The 17,181-nt window shown below is 39.8% G+C and overlaps 1 protein-coding gene across 5 annotated transcripts in view; it reads left to right on the top strand.

The window, feature by feature from the left end:
• usp15 (ubiquitin specific peptidase 15) overlaps nt 1–14,343 on the top strand; it is a 30,660-nt gene extending 16,317 nt beyond the window's left edge. For all 5 annotated transcript variants that reach the window (XM_042511085.2, XM_088072569.1, XM_042511084.2 and 2 more), the window contains 12 exons: nt 472–696; nt 784–867; nt 1,139–1,233; nt 2,776–2,964; nt 3,206–3,324; nt 5,039–5,320; nt 5,501–5,571; nt 6,235–6,350; nt 6,465–6,614; nt 6,915–7,018; nt 8,245–8,333; nt 10,734–14,343. In XM_042511085.2, coding sequence (XP_042367019.1) covers nt 472–696; nt 784–867; nt 1,139–1,233; nt 2,776–2,964; nt 3,206–3,324; nt 5,039–5,320; nt 5,501–5,571; nt 6,235–6,350; nt 6,465–6,614; nt 6,915–7,018; nt 8,245–8,333; nt 10,734–11,102 — 1,893 coding nt within the window. In that variant the 3' untranslated portion in view covers nt 11,103–14,343. The remainder of the gene's footprint in view (nt 1–471; nt 697–783; nt 868–1,138; nt 1,234–2,775; nt 2,965–3,205; nt 3,325–5,038; nt 5,321–5,500; nt 5,572–6,234; nt 6,351–6,464; nt 6,615–6,914; nt 7,019–8,244; nt 8,334–10,733) is intronic.
• The last annotated feature ends 2,838 nt before the right edge of the window (nt 14,344–17,181 follow it).

Here is a 17,181-nt window from a genome sequence, read left to right as displayed (position 1 = left end):
GAAATGTGTTAAATAGTCTCCAGATCTTAATATGCATGTAGCTGACCAAACGTGTTAAAAACAATGTGTGTAGCAGTTATTCATGGGCGGAGAATAAGCAATCATGGTTATTGAGATTTATGTTGCACATTTTTAGATTTTACAGACAGTATTGTCCAAATATCAAATACAAATACAATTAAAGTGTTTTTTTTGTTTTTTCCCCCTTCCAACCCTCTTTGTGGTGTAGTAGAACAGAAAAACAAAACACCACCTTATATTAATGTCACACCCACACACCTCAAACCCCAAAAAGTAATTAAAGCAAAAAATAGCAAACAATAAATAAATAATAACAATTAAAAAAAATAAAGATTAAAAACATGGGAGGAGAACACCAAAGGAAAGATAGTTAAGATGCTTAATCCAAGAAATTAGATGCAAATTTCACAGACTTGTTACAGCTAGTTTATGTTGTGCTGTTTATCTCAGGTGGTGGCGGAGGAGGCGTGGGAGAACCACATTAAGAGAAACGACTCCATCATTGTCGACATCTTCCATGGACTTTTTAAGTCCACCCTGGTGTGTCCCGTGTGCTCCAAGGTCTCTGTGACCTTCGATCCTTTCTGCTACTTGACCCTGCCCCTGCCCATGAAGAAGGAGCGGACACTGGAGGTCTATCTGGTCAGACTGGACCCTCTGGCCAAACCCACGCAGGTAACTCGCCAAGGCCGGGAAAGCACCAGAACGCACCATGTGTAGTACCCTGACTTTATGATTTCATGCCGTGTGTTTCCATTTCAGTACAAGCTGACGGTGCCAAAGGTTGGCTACATCTCCGACCTGTGTACCTCCCTCTCCAACCTGTCTGGGGTGCCTGCTGAGAAGGTATAAACATCACAGTCAGCTCCGCTCTGGCCAGTAACGATGCTGACATCTCCTCAGACAGCACAGACCAAAATAGTCTGCTCCCTTTGAAATTGTCCCTGACCACCCAGCTGAGGCATCTAGTGGAGAAAAATGCTGTAACCTTTTCCTCTTCATCTGTCCAAACATCTGCGATACCGGCGCAATAAATACCATTAGGATTTGGTTCATGCGTAAGTTTAATCAGCTTACGTTTCCAAGAATCTTCTGACTGCTTTTTTGTTTCCCCCAGATGATTGTAACTGACATCTATAACCACCGTTTCCATCGGATCTTCGCCACTAACGAGAACCTCAGCAGCATCATGGAGAGAGATGATATCTATGTGTGAGTGTTGAACTTGGCTGACAGCCAAACTTTGTTACCTAAAGTTTGAAATGGAATCAACTAAATTCTCACTAAATTTAATGGTAAAATTTTCAATACGGCAGTATTTTTCAACCTGGACCCTGTTTACATGTTTTTTTTGTGTGTGTGTCTTAGTGACTCGTGGGAACAACAGTTTTTGAAAAAGGTCCGGTATTAAGAGAGAGCAAACAGCCCCCATCAAAATACATCTATTAAAAGTGCTTGTTTTTGACCCCTCAGATTATTATTTTAAGTGTCAACATCATGGAATGGATCCGACAGAGATCTTAGTTTTTGTGGAAGAGTAACATCCATTTTGTTTAATCAGTAACAGCCCCAAAATCGCCATTGCCAATTCCACCAGTCTTCATTTAAATAAACAGTCATTTTAGTGTTTATAGAATCAGTATATGTTCAGAGCTGGGTTAATTAAGGGTTTATTTCAACATTTCTCCTTACCTTTTGTCTGTTAAGGTGTACTTTGTGTCCAAGTCTCGCTAAAAACATATAAAAGGGAGAATAGAAAATGAAAAAACGAAATCTTGTTCTGAAAGCTTGCGTTAGATTCCAACCTGCAGCCCTTTGCTGTGTGTCATCCCTCCTTTCTCTCACACCTTTCCATTGTATCACAGCTCTCCTATCAATCAAGATAAAAATGGCCAAAAAAATTATCTTAAAAAAACCCCGAAACAAAACTCAATATTCCGCCATGACATTAAATATATTTGAGGTAAGAGTAATAATATGCTTTATGTACTCTAACACAACAAACTATTACTGAAACTCCTCTGCGACTCTTACTCGTCGCCTCCTTTGAGATTTCAGAAAGAGACTTCCAGTTTACAGGACTTGGACGTAAAACAGACCCACACAAGCAAAAGGTATCCAAAAATGATTGATTTTGTGTAATGTTGCAAGACAGTCATAATAGTAATCTGAGCCTGTTAGTGGCAAAATCAAGCACTTTTATTGGACGTCTATTGACGGGGCACACCTGCCCCGTGTTGATACATTGCAGGCTGTTTCACTGCTGCTGGCTGCATTGTAGCACCTCAATACTGGAGCAATTTCAAGCCACTTAGACAAAAAAATAAATGAATATATATATATATATATATATATTTTTTTTAAATGTTATCGGCAAATAGGGTCTAGGTTGAAAAATGAGTTTTCCTTCAAGTTTCTGGCCTGTGTTTACCACATAACAATATGGAGTTCAGCCCAACACATGATGCAGTTTCACAAATTTAGCTTTTAGTGTGTCTTATCAAACAGCTTCATTTCTGATTGGCAATGGAAAACCTTCAAGGTCAAATTTATTGCCTGTTTTGACTTGATTACTGGCAGTGTTTGTGACTTTAGAGATTTAAAGCATAGAATCGTTGGCTGTCCACCAATCTAAATCACATTATCTGCCAAAGGCATAAATACGCAGGGCGGAGGATTTCACTTTTATCTCTTTAGCTGCTAACAGTGGCACATTCAGTGTAACTTCAAAACTAACCTCACGTCCCTCTGCAGATTTGAGCTGGCGGTGAACAGGGTGGAGGACACAGACCATGTAGTGATCCCAGTGCACCTGAGGGAGAAGTACAAACAGTCAGGCTACAACCACACCAGCACGCCGCTGTTCGGACAGCCCTTCCTCCTCGCCGTCCCCAGAACCCTCAGTGAAGACAAACTCTACAACATGCTGCTCCTGCGCCTGTGGTACGCTCATTTGTCTCTGTGTTTGATCAAACAGCCATTGTTGATGATTGATTCTAGCCCGATGCTTGTCACCTTTGGCGGCAGCTGATAAATCTGCCTTATCTACAAGCCACTTTGGCCGACAACCAAGACGACCAATTAAAAGAACTGTAGAAGTCATTTGACTTGTTAAAAAAAAGCAAAAGAAAGTCTAGTCATTTTTAAAAATCAAAAGTCGCTGTAATTTTTATTGTGTTTGCAGCCGGTTTGTGCGATCATCAGTAGAGGAGGATGAAGAGGACTGTGAGGAGACACAGCCATCCAAACAACACACTGTCAATGGTAACGCCACTAATGGACTGCTGGAGGAGGGGTCGCCAAGTGAGTGCACACACGCCCACACACTCAAGACACGTGACAAGCAGAGACTTAATCTGTAGTAGTTTTGACCTTTTACACATAGCATTTAGGGCTGTAAATCACTTCTTTCATCACAATATTAGATATTGATTCTTCGGACAATGGTATGATATTTGTCGATATCACAATGTCTGTTTTAATTTGATTTAATTCAGGGGCTGCAGCTGATATAAGACAATTTCATACCCATTTAACACAGTAGATTACAGATAAAGCTGCCACCCCTTTCTGTTTTATATTTTGATAAATTGTTGATAGTTGCAAACCAGGGGACCCCTTAGCTGAAAGAGCGACAGCGCTGGGACCCCTTATTACATATATTATATAAAATTATATTGCATATTAAAACAGGCCGGTGGAGTTTGTCAGGCAGAGGGCCATATCAGCGTCAGGCTGCAGTCTTGACCTGTATTTGCTTTTCAGATAGGTGATTGAGGAAACTCAACTTTCACTAAGATAAGTTATTGCAAAAGACAAAATAAATTCAAATCATGGTCATGTGTATTTTCAGACTTTTTTGAATTTTGGAGAAAAAAAAAACTTTATCAAGCAGTAATTTGGCGGCCCTCCTGCCATTACTCTGAGGATCCCTTTTTAAGACTTCATTCATAAACACTTAAGTACAGTAAAGTTTATTTTAATAATAATAAAATATTTTTCATTGAGGTTTAAATATAGATAATGTACAGTAAAGTTGACTTTAAATTGACTCGACCACCAGCCATAAAACACAGCTGAACAGTGAAATTAACAAAAGTGTCAAATTCAGCTCGATAATACCGGTCAAGGTTCACAGACAAAACCGCTGTGTTTTCGCTCATTATCATGAATTGGTGGCTAGCCAACTTTTTCTCTTCTCATAGCTTAACAAATCACATGAATCATTTCGACTTTGCCTCACTCAACACGGGTTAAAGTCACTGCATCCCCCGACAGAACGTCACAGTTAAATTTCAGCATGCACGCAGGTTTTTTTCAGCCTAACATTGTTCAAACGTAGCAGTAAACGTTACCATAGGGAGAGCAACAAATTAGCAGAGTAAGCTGACCGACCTGGTTTGTTGTGTTTATTTAATATCCTGTTGCATATGGGATGTGCTTTGTCTGTTGACCAGCCTTTTCTCTGAAATGTGAAATATTTCCTCTAAATATACTGAACGTCTCTCTCTTGGCTGCTTGCTTTTGTTTGACTGGAAGTATTGCTGTTTGATGGTGGCTCAGGCATGCCGTGGGGATTTCCAAATAAAGGTGTATCTCAAAGACAGCGGCATGGACCAGTGGTCGCAATTTGTTTAGATGAAATTGGATCTTTGATTAAAGACCGCTGTGGCTCAGCAGGTAAAGCAGGTCGTCCATTAATCCAAAGATTGGCAGTTCGCTCCTTGGCTCCTCCAGTCTGCATGCTGAAGTGGATATTGGATGACAAAGTACATCTTCTCGGGTAGCTTCGGCCACCAGTGCATTTATTTGTATGTGAATGGAGTGTGGCATGTAGAATAAAAGCACTTTAAGTGGTTGGAAGACTAGAAAGGTGCTATACAAATGTGAGTCCATTGACCTTTACCATTTGATACATTGATCCAGATCATGACGTCCCTAATACCATTTGCTAGTTCAAGTCATTATTCTGTAGAAGCAGCCAAGGTGCTTTAAAACCATTTCCATTCTTCTGCAGGCGAGATGGAGACTGACGAGCAGGACGACGAGTCCAGTCAGGATCAGGAGTTGCCCTCTGAGAACGACAACAGCCAGTCGGAGGACTCTGTGGGCGGCGACAACGAGCTGGAGAACGGTGTTGTCGGTCCACAGAACTCCACTAAAGGCCAGCAGACGGCCGGGCACAACAGAAAGAGACTTTTTACATTCCAGTTCAATAACATGGGAAAAACGGACTTCTCGCTCATCAAGGAGGACACCAGGCAGATCCGCTTTGACGAGGGACACCTCCGACTCAGCGGTAGGAAGCCGGGTGAAGCCGGGAATGAATGGAGAATCCTGTTTGGGAGGAAAGATAAATGAACCTGTTGATGCATGGATGAAATAACAGACTGACTGATGGTGATAGTAAGTTTTAAGGTGACTCATTTGATTTTTGTACCTAAATTCTGTCCATTTTTTTTTGTTGTTGTTTTGACAGACCGCTCTTATCTTTCTTTGGACTGGGAACCAGAGGTGAAGAAGAAGTACTTTGACGAGACCGTCGTGGAGGTAAAAATGCTCTCTAATAAAGACATCCAACTTTAACAATTTTAATGCAGCCGGAGCAGCTGGTGCACCTTTTAGTATGCCTACCATGCGGTCGAGAACAAATGCGGTCTGCCATCCTGTTACAAAATATGGCAATGTGACCCAGACAGGAGCAGCAGGAAGTCCTGGTAACAAGCACGACTGTTTTGTAATCAAAAGGTTACAGATTTGACGGCTGCAGCAGCCACTGCATTCTGGAAAAAAATGTGTTAAACCTCCATGTTGCTCCTCACAAGATGCAATAAACAAGCTGTTTGTTGCTAAGATGATGATGTTTCTTAGATTTTGATCACATCTTTTTTGTAACTAAATATTTGCTCTCTATCCATGTAACAAACCTGTCCTGTAAAAGTGGTTTTAATTTGAATAAATTAAGAGACTGTATTACTGTGGCCTTTATTAGTTCATTTTTTTAACTTGTGGAAAGGTATTGCGAGCGCAAAAAAACTTACTTTAAGGCCACTTTGAAGTATTCTGTTTTTTTTGTTCTATTTTGGGACTGATGTAATCCATGTCCAGTGAGACACAACAGTGCAATGAGACGTGTTTTTCTAACAGCTGTATGTGTGTGTGTGTGTGTGTGTGTGTGTGTGTGTGTGTGTGTGTTTGTGTGACCGAGAACAGGACTTTGACAAGCATGAGAGCATGGAGTACAAGCCTCAGAAGAAAGCTTTCTTCAAGCTGAAGGATTGCATCGAACTTTTTACCACAAAGGAAAAACTGGGAGCAGAGGACCCATGGTGAGAAACGCCGCATATTCACAAGTTACGAACAGCAGGTGAAACCACCTTTCAGCCGAATGCTGAAATGTGCAAGGTCGACTTCATTCGCTAACATAAAGTCCTGTCTTGCAGGTACTGTCCAAACTGCAAGCAGCACCAACAGGCCACTAAGAAGCTGGACCTGTGGTCTCTGCCACCGGTGCTGGTGGTCCATCTGAAACGCTTCTCTTACAGCCGTTACATGAGGGATAAACTGGACTCGCTTGTTGATTTTCCACTCAGGTACACACACCACACACACACAACCAGAGAGGGAGAGAAAAGGCAATAAATCACTGCAGCAGAGCACTGCATTTTCAGCGATTTCTCTATTGTTTTTACTTCATCCTCATATATTATATACAGAACCACAGTATAAACATATGGGTGAATATACACTCCTGCACATTAAGGGTGTAATTACAAACACATCTCATGGTTTCTCTTTACTAAAATAAGCTCCATTTAAAGGATTTCTGCCTGTGTATATTTTGGAGTAACACATGACGGCTTACAGTCCACTATGTGATGTGTTTCCTGCAGAGACCTGGACATGTCGGAGTTCCTGATCAACCCCAACGCTGGGCCCTGTCGCTATGACCTCATTGCTGTGTCCAACCACTATGGCGGGATGGGTGGAGGCCACTGTAAGATTCATCGCACATGCCACTAAGAAGAGTTCACCGTCGTCCTTTTTATGATAGCAAATTGTTCTTTTATGCACCAGCACTTTACAAAATAACAAAGAAACATACTGTGCAAATATAGTATTTCATATGCCTGAAACCTAACGAGATTGATGTAATCGTCAGTCACGACTGCTTTATGTAAAAAGCCGTACGCAGAACAATTACAGTTACTATAATGATGTTCTGAATATTGTTCTTCAAAGTCAAGTGGATGGTAGAGTCCACGTCACAGCTATCACCACAACAACAGTGAGAAAAATGTCGTTGCGATCACTGTCAGAGCGATTTGATGATAGAAACAGCCAACCAGAATCCATCAGTATTTACAGGCACGTCACATTCAACATGGCAGGTGACATTTTGCCATAAATCAGCTTAATTTCAGGGATTTTTTTCTACAAAATAATGTTGAAAGAATATCTTTATTATCTAACTGTAGCCAACCTGAAAGCTAATCAGTAGCATTTATCAACACTTTTTAGATGGTCTGCTCTAATCACATGCCTATTTTGGTATATAATACAACTAATGAAGCGCTCTTATAACTTATTATTAGGCTGCATTATAAAATGCTATTTTATCAGTGACTTGCTGCTGCCACGGGATCTCTGAAGTTTTTGTTCTTAGTGATGTCCTTTTGGGCGATCACCAAGATACCATCAAGTTAATGTGGAATCATATAAAATTATAGATAAAATTTGTCTTCAAAAGACAACAACTCTTGTTACCGAGTGTTACATTCTCCTAACTCCTCTCGCCGAGGAAGAATTTCACTAATCCATATCCTTTTAGATTCGTTTCTCTTCATCACGGCAGTAACAGGTCACCGATATCCATTTTCCTGAGCTGCTGACACAGAGCGCAGTTTACAAAGCATTATCGTTCATCATTGCAGATGCTCTCATCATTACCTTCATAGTTATTATTAAAGTTATGGTGTTGGTGTGGAAGGCCCTTAAGTCTAAAGCTCACTGTAACAACATGCCAAGAAACGTATTAAGACATAGTGGCCAAACTTTACTAAAATGAATTTTGGAATCGAAAATGCAGGAACTCTTAAGGACATGACAGACACTGTACACTCATCGAAGTGTTACATAATACAACACATAGTGAGTACAGAGTGAAACACGTGTAAACCTGTATAATACTATATCCTTGTCCTTTTATCTCGTCTCGCTCAGATACGGCTTACGCCAAGAACAAAGACGACGGGAAGTGGTACAACTTTGATGACAGCAGTGTGTCTCCTGCCAACGAAGATCAAATAGTGGTGAGTGTCCCCGTTTGGAAACGCCAGGCCAACAGTCCTGCTGTACAGTCATCGCAGGCTGTTTTACTTACTAATTGGGATTAAATATTATATCACTGATTTCTCAAAGACAGCCAACTGTGCTGATGCTCCCAAAAGAGCACTAACAAGGACCTGAGGACTCTTTTTTTGTGTATTTTGTTGCTGTTACTGCTCTCGGTCAGTTCTTGATATACAGTAATTGGCGCATATAAACAACTCAGTGATTCAAACAAGAGAGGCCACACTCAAATAATATGAAGTCTCATTATAATTTGTTGACAGTGGGAAGACTGTTTGTAAAGGCTTTTATACATCACTACCTGCTGGCAGTATCAAGAGATGTATAGCTCAGTAGATTAGTTTGTCAGGTTCACATAGCCGATACTCTTAATGACTTTTACGTGGGGCTGCACAAGATGACAAAAATATCCAATGGCATCTTGCAGCACAATGACAGGATCACTTGCAACAAACAGATATTAAAGTGCACTCAGTTTGGCCTTTCAGCTGCTTTCAGTGTAATGCCAAAATAACACATTGTTTGTTGAATTAAAGAAAAAAAATATTTACAACATCATTTTACTGAACAAATTTAACATTGAACTGAACACAAAATGCACCAAAACAGTTTGTTTCATTTGAAAGAGCAGTTTTCTACTGATATTCTCTCTTAACTTACTTGGAAAATTCTTTGGTGCAATCTTCTTTTCCAATGTGTTAATTGCCAAGTTGACATTGACATACAATACGATATGGTATGGTACGATACAGTACGATATAGTACGATACGATACTACACGATACACTTTATTTTCCCTGCAGGGGAAATTTGTCTTGGACTCAATGCTGCACAGATAATGTCTCCACACTTACAACAAAAACATTTTTTGCACCATGACATTAAAAACACAACAGCCTAAACAAAAACAACACCAGATATGATAACTAAAAAGAAACAAATTTGTCTGCAGGCCCACTTGTTAGTAACAGACACCTTCTGCTGTTTGGAAAATGTGTTAAGAGTCCATAAAACAATTGAGGAAAATGATTTTGAATAAAACCTGCAGAATGTGTGTATGAATAAAGTGATGCTCACATTTGTGTAATTTATGTTCAGTTGTTTATCATTTAGATAATTGTAAATAGTCTGATCATTAATTTCCACTGGCTGATTAAGGTGCTGGTGTAACACTACTGTACATGAATCATGGTAGTGTTGTTGGCATGAAAAAGTGTGTGTTAATAATTAGGTCATTTCCACAAGGAGGTGTCTGTTTTCTGGAAATGACTAATAGTAGTTTGTCAGTCATAGTGCCATTTTGCCAAATAAAAAGTTAAGGGGAATTTAAAGTGTAAGACAGATCATATATTTTTTGTCCTTATAAAAAAAAGTTATTTAGTTTTGTGTTTTTCTCGTGTTTTTATTTCATTTTTATTTTTTTTGTTTCAATTCAGTTTAGTGTCAGTTATTTCCTAGAGTGTTTTTTTTTGTTTCAGTTTAATTTTTATTATTTCAAAATGTTTAGTTTTAGTTCACCTTTAATTACAGTAGTAGGTATGGTGTTTTTCTGTCATACACAGTGTTTTAGCTAGCTAAAATGTTTTAGTGTAGTTTTATTTAACTATAATAACCTTGGAATGAAAATACCAAAGCAAGCAATGTGTATGTTTGTCTCTTAATACTTTCTGACCTCCCCAGCCTGTCTGTCGCTTAAAGATGGAAATCTTCTAAAACAATTGATGAATATATTCTTTCATTAATTTTTTCCCCCATAAACACATGGAAAATGTAGTTTTTAGTCCTTGATCAGGAGGCAATAATGCACATATTGATGACTTTTTCCAGTGATGCAATAATACACATTTGCTGCTGCACAGCAACATGACGGTGTATGTGTGATAGACTCGGAATAAACTACAGTGTGTGTTCGTGTTAATGAAGGAGGATGTTACACAGGGCAACAGTGTGGCGCACTGACAGTAATGGAGCTTTACGACACAGTAATACACTTCTGTATGATCTTTTATTGGAATATAGAGCATCACCACCAGACTAATCCTTTAACCTTCTCCTGGACAGACAGTTTTGTTACCTTTTGTTTAACAAATTTAACCCAGGAGTTGCTCCTACAGTAGGTTTGTCTTGAGAAAAAAAAAATGTCCACAAGCACAAAGTCCTTGGAGTAGGCTGTAATTAACGCAGCATCCTGTTGCCTCATTATCAAAGGATTTAAAAATTGCATGGTCATGTTATTAGAAGTTCTAATGTTAAAAAGTGTTGACGCAAGTTAAAAAGGAAATTCAACATGAAAACAAAGCCACAGCAGAGAGATGTTCCCTGCCGCTGAGTAACTTTGTTCACTGTCGTCTTTCTTTCAGTCTAAAGCCGGCTACGTGCTCTTCTACCAGCGCCAGGACACGGTGAAAGGCACCGGCTACTTCGCTCTCGACCGTGAGGAAGAGGAGGACGATGAAGAGGAGGAGGAGGAAGGAGAAGACGAGGAGAACGAAGGCGAGGAGAGGCAGGAGAGAAAGCCCGCTTCCTCGGCTCAGGGCGCCTCATCTGCCGCAGGTGCCTCTGCCTCCGCCGCCGCTCAGAGCGACGAGGAGGACCTGAACGAGAACCGGCGCAGGAAGAACGACAATGAGCAGGAAGAGGAGGAGGAGGAGGAAGAAGAGGATGAAGAGGAGGAGGAGGAGGAGGAGGAGCAGGCGCCCAATCGGGACGTCACCATGAAAACCAACTGAGGCAGACAGAAATAAATGGAGAGAGAGACTAGGATCTTTCCATCCAAAGCCATATGGACAAACAGCATGGCAGCGGGCGCCACCGGTATCACCCAGCGGCTCGGACTCGGCCCTGTGACAGGCTGAGCCACTGCGGGGGGTGACGACTGTTCAGCCAGGGAGCTGCCGGGGTACGCAACTCTAGGAAATCAGGGCCCTCCTCTGTGGTTGGATCACTGTGTGTGTGTGTGTGTGTGCGTGTGTGTGTGTAAAGTGTGTGTCGCCACGTCCATCCGTTTAGGATTTGCTCACTGAACGACACTGGGGACGGATTCAGACGCTTCACAGTACATCGGTGTCGCGCTCTTAACCGCCCTCTTGCTTTTCGTGTTCCTTTGTTGTTTTTTTTATATATTTTTGAGAGCAAGTTGGCATATCGTTTTATTATCATTTAAACCATGTAAATATTTTAAACACTGAATTATATCGGGTTTTCATGATGCGCTGAAACATTTTTGAACTTGCACAATCACCAACCATCCACTTTTTTTATGTGTTATTGCCAGACATACTGCAATTGTTGAATAATGACGTCTCAGAAGGTTTTCTCTCATAAAAAGCTTAGGAAGCTGCCTTTAGTACGCCAGTGGTCAGACGCGTGTACAGTCTAACGCAGAGAGCGACGCTCATAGTTATTATAAAGTGTCAAACAGCCTAACTGTCTTCGCTTTGCTGCTGCTGCTGCAATCTTGCATTTTTAGGCAAAGAATCAGTGTATTAGCATGAACCTTAAAGGTCCTGCTTTTGCTGTCTATCTCTGGTCTCGTTTATATTTCTTAAACCCTAAAATAAAGGCGGATTGAGACGTTATCAAGCTAACTTGTAAGTTTGCACATTTTCTCTGCAAAAATGAATCAGTAAAAGGTGTTTCACTTTGTCTTAACATAATGTGCAGCAAATATGTGTTTAAAAGTAAGCTGGACTCCAATCTCTTCTTCAGCTCTCCCTCTTTAAAGGGATAGTTCAGATTTTTTAAGTGGGTTTTTAGGGGTTAATTAGTATATTACAAACAGATGTCAGTCGAAACGCCCTCAGTTTGGAGAAGCAGGCTGGAGTTTGACCTGGAAGTTGAGTAATGTTCTGCTGTGGAGGGCTCAGCAATAAAATGTACTTTAGCCATTAGGTTTGTAGCGATATACTGATTTTAAGGTATACTGTGATATGAGAGTTGACACTAACCATTACTAACCGTTCTGTTTTCATTCTTTTAAGGGTCTTTCTGACTGAATAACAATTATGTAAAACTGCAATAATTCTAAGATAGATAACATACCAGGGAAATCTCTACTGGCCACCCAAAAACAGCCCCACAGAAAGAAATCAGTGTCAGTTTAAGTGTGCACTATACTGAGAGTATTTTCACTGCTTCACATTTTTGTCTGACAGTGATTTGAAATGGGAAATTGAAGCCGTAATATCGCTCAGTAATTTAACATTGCTGAACGCAGGAGCTGCTGGTCAGATCGTTTGTATGTGTTATTGCGTGACTTTCGAAAAGGTAAATTCGGGTTCACTAAAGTCACACAATGACACAAACTAACTGATCGAAACAGCTGTAGAACAGCAGCTCCCGTGTTCAGAAAACTAAAATGACTGGTTTTGTCAGTGGAGTCTGGTTGACTTTGACGAGAGTGTAGATGGGGGACTGAAGCTGTTAACTGCTTTCACATTGAAACAGGCCGTTTGACGTAAAGGTAAAGCAGTGAAAATACTCGAAATATCGCCTAAACTTATCTTGATTTTTCTCTTACTTGGCTAAAACACCTTTTTTTTTGCTGGCCTCCATTCACAGCAGTGCATTGCTTAGCTGTCATGTCGATTTCCGGCCTGCTTCTCCAAACTATGGGCGTTCCAGCTGACACCTACTGTTTGTAATACACTGACTATGGAAAAATACCTCATACAACTACACTTCAAAAACTCAAAACTATCCCTTTAAGTTATTCATAGACGGTGTTTAAAGCTTTACCACGGCTCTGCTCTCTCTCTCCTCTTCACATTCGAGGCGCTGCGAGATTAAGAACATCGGTGATTTTGGCTGACATCAGATGGATCATCTCTTGTTCGGATCACCTCGGCCTTAACTCTTAATCTCAAACTGGTTGCCTTTTCTTTGCACATCGCCACTCTCGCAACCCCCTCCCCCACACTTTCATACACCACAAATGTCTGTCTGCTCGTTACATCCCAAGCCACGTCATTTAAAATGTTTTTTTTAACCCCACAAGAGGGCCAGAATGTACGTTACATGGAACTGACCAGATGTATGTGGCTGATGCCTTTTTGATTCTTTCTCGGGCCAGATCCCTCTTTTCTTTTCTCCCTTTCTTGGTTTGGTTGAATGTGATCATAATGGGTTATGCGCCTTTGATATTAGCTGTATGAATTCATGGGTACTGCTGAATGCGTCCTTTCCAGAGAGGGGAAATAATGCTTCTTTGTGGTCCTGAGCTTTGAGGATGGGGCGGGAGGTGAAAACTGCGGGGTGAGTCTGCCTAAAAGGCCAATCAGCTTTTGGGATCATGATACAGTGAAAATATTTTGTGGCAGATTGTTGCAGGATATTCCTCCATCGACGTAACTCATGATAAAAACTATTCTCCATGGTGGAGTGTTTTCTTTTTCTACCTGTTCTTCCATTGTAAACAGCATTAGCGTACCTGTTGTTGCCTCAGAATATTAGATGTGTACCATGCCTTTATGAGCGTCTCTGTGCTTTGACTTCAGCGGGCTTCACCGCCCCGGCGCTGCCTTGCTTTTCGGGCGACTCACCCCCCCAAAATCCTGACTGAGTGAGATGTGATTGCTACTATAGGCTTATACAATACTGTACATAAGAGTTCACTCTGTGAGTGCACATTTGATAAAGTTTATTTATTTATATGTAAGCATTTAATAATAAACAGACAATATATTTAAAACCTCGGCAAGACGTGAAATGTCGGGGGGGAAATGTGGCTCCAGTCCACACGTACACACTAGTTTGCAAAAGTCTTGCCTGTGCTCTTGTCAGGGAGGGAATATTTTTAAGAAAGGATGGTTCTGTTGTTTTGGGACTTTTTTTGTAAAAATAATCCAGACATCCTTGCATGACAACATAACGGGGGTTTCCAGGTTTGGCTGCACTTGAGTTCACTTGGGTTTACATTTGAAATGTGCATGTGTATTTATACACAATCTTCAATAAAGTTGTGTAAAGCTTTTTGCGAGTCCTGCTCTGGTTTTCTTGCCGCGGTCTGTGATGTGGTGTGTGTGTCTCGTGTCGTTGCTGGACTTCCACCGCTGTGCCTGATGTGTTGTACTGTGTATATCATAAATAATCAACAGTGCACTTGTTTGTTTTCAGGAGAAAATCGGATTGGATGGACTTTGTTGCATTGTAAAATCTCAAAATAATTGGTAACATCTATTTTTTTATTTTTTTAAATTTATCGAATCCATCTTCTTTAACTCCTCACAATGGGTATTAAAGCAGTGAAATAATCCCACATACAGAATGAGACACACAAAATCAGTAATAAAATACCGATAAATGTTAGGTATTTCCCAAATCTAATCAGAGCCAACTTTTTTGCTGGACCAGAAATGTAATGTTTCATGTTACAGTTAATATTTTGGAAATTTGTTTTCAACTCCATGCAAAAAATGTTGTTTTTTTTGTTATTGTAAAATTGGACTTTATCCCGTGGCATTAAAAAAGTCTTAAAAGCTATTACATTTGATTTGGCATAAGCTGTAGGACCTGCAAATTGCTGTATTTTGTATTCAAACACCCTCTGAACCCAAAATCCCACGAAAAGCTGTTTTCTTTTAAAAAATTGTGAAAATTACACCATTTAAATAGAATTAATGAATTTTCAAATTTCCGACACACGTCATTTTAAGAAGGATTTGCCTTTTGCTTAAAAAAACTATTTTTGTATGCTATTTGCTTGCATTGCTCTAATAGCCTACCTACATTTGGTGTGATTATTTTTTTAAAAAAGTTTAATTATGGTAAAGGGAGGGCTATGCATTTTCCCCCAGTCAGTTTAGGGCTGTCAGGGTAAAATATTTGTAACTTTGAGGAGGGTCAAAAAAATAAATGTAAAAAACCCCAAACAGCAAAACAACAAAAACACCAAAAAAGAAAAAAAAAAAGGCACATCCCAGCTACATATCATCTCTGATAAATAAAGTACAGTCCCTGATCAGTATTTTAAAAAAAAAAAAATTTTCACAGTAACAATGCTGTAAACACTTTCTTTTTCAGTCAGTTTCTTCTTAATTCATCATCAAAAACACGCAGGCTACAGATCTTGATCACAGCAATAAGAATCATTGCTGTAAATTTCCCTATAAAAAATAATCTGAATCATAACTTAAGTTTTTGATCTAAAATATCACCCTTCCATTTTATTTTCCACTCTCTGCTCCTCCGGTGTGTGTGCTGCAGCTGCAGGCGGATCAGCGAGCAGAGGAACACGGTGTTCTCTCCGGGTTCCGACGGGTTCTCTGCACGCTCACAGCTGGGAGGTTCCCCGGAGAAGCGGCTCAGCCTGACAGCCAATCAGAGGGAGGAGGAGAGGGACCGCCTGTGTGCACAACAGCGGATCACTCTCGACCAGAAACACGAAACCAGCTCACTGTCCGTCAGAGAAAGTGATCAATTACTATACATGTTTATGTCGTCAGCCTATGATACTGTTATATTTAGCGTCATCATTTGTTAACATCGTTTGTGTTTCAAGAGCTGCAACACAATTTTCTCTGAGCACAAATTTAAATGCAACACTGTTTTTAACAAGTTTACGTTAAAACATTTTATGCACATAATAGTTTTGACAATTTTGTGCACAAACTTGTTAAAATTTATGTTAGTGAGCACTTCTTGTCTTCCAAGATGATCCATCCACCTGACAGGTGTGACGTATCAAGATGCTGATTGAACACCATCATTACGACACATGTGTGACATGGTCAGAATCAAAGGTCACTCCAAAATGTGCAGTCTGTTAAAACATAATCTTCATTTGCCACATCTGTCAGGTGGATGGATTATCTTGGAAAAGGGCTCACTAACATGGATTTCAACAACGTTGTGACTAAAAGGTGAGAGAAATGTTATATCTATTGAGTGCACGGAAAAGTCTCAGATCTTTAACTAAAACCTTTGGAAATTGCGAGAAAGAGAAAAAAGGGTTCTGCTGAAGTATTTGTTGTTGGAGGGAATTGTGTGGCAGCACTTGCAATACAAAAGACACATGTTAATGATAATGATATTAATGCTGTGTTTAAATACACACACACACACACACACACACACACACACACACACTTTCTTTATTTTCTGTTTTGAATGACACATACAGTAGCCTAAACGTTCACCAGCTATCGTCCCGTCCTCTGTTTCAGAAAAACATCAGTGCCATTGTGTTAAAATAAAGTTTTCTCTGGTTTGACATCAAAAGCTAATGATCACTATTGACTGACTGATGTCTTTATTTCACACGTTTAAAAAATACAACAGTAATTAAAAACATATGAATAACAAAAAAGAAAAAGAAAGACATAAGAAATTCCATTCAATTTACATGTGTGAAAAGGAGTCTAGATATAAGTCTAAACTTATAAAGTATAAATTACTGATGATATTTCAAGGAAACTACTTTAAAAAAGCATATATGTTATTCCAATGATAGAATACAGTCCAATAATATTAGAAACATAAACAACTCTCTACCAAATCCCTGGAGCAGCTCTATAGACAGTGAATGTTTGAAGATGTTTTAGATGACACTGAGAGCATCTTAGATAATGTTCTTAGGTTTATGGGTACATTTTATGTTTCAAAATGGACAGCACTACAATATTTTCCTATTTGTTGTCTATGGGCAGCTCCAGACTTTATACTTTATGACATCACAAGTTTGAAACTCACTTCTCTGGTTTCTGGCATTGAGAAAGAGTAGCTCATGTTCACAGTTATTAGCTGAATTTTCCATTAAAATAAAATATTGATTTTTTTTTAATTTAGGTAGTGTTTCCCTTTAAATGGATA

The sequence above is a fragment of the Plectropomus leopardus genome, chromosome 22 (genome assembly GCF_026936395.1).
Source record: "Plectropomus leopardus strain MGB_pleo_1.0 chromosome 22, ASM2693639v1, whole genome shotgun sequence".
Classification (NCBI taxonomy): Eukaryota; Metazoa; Chordata; class Actinopteri; order Perciformes; family Serranidae; genus Plectropomus; species Plectropomus leopardus.
Note: the sequence above shows the minus strand (reverse complement) of the source record. Positions and strands in the feature narration are given on the sequence as shown.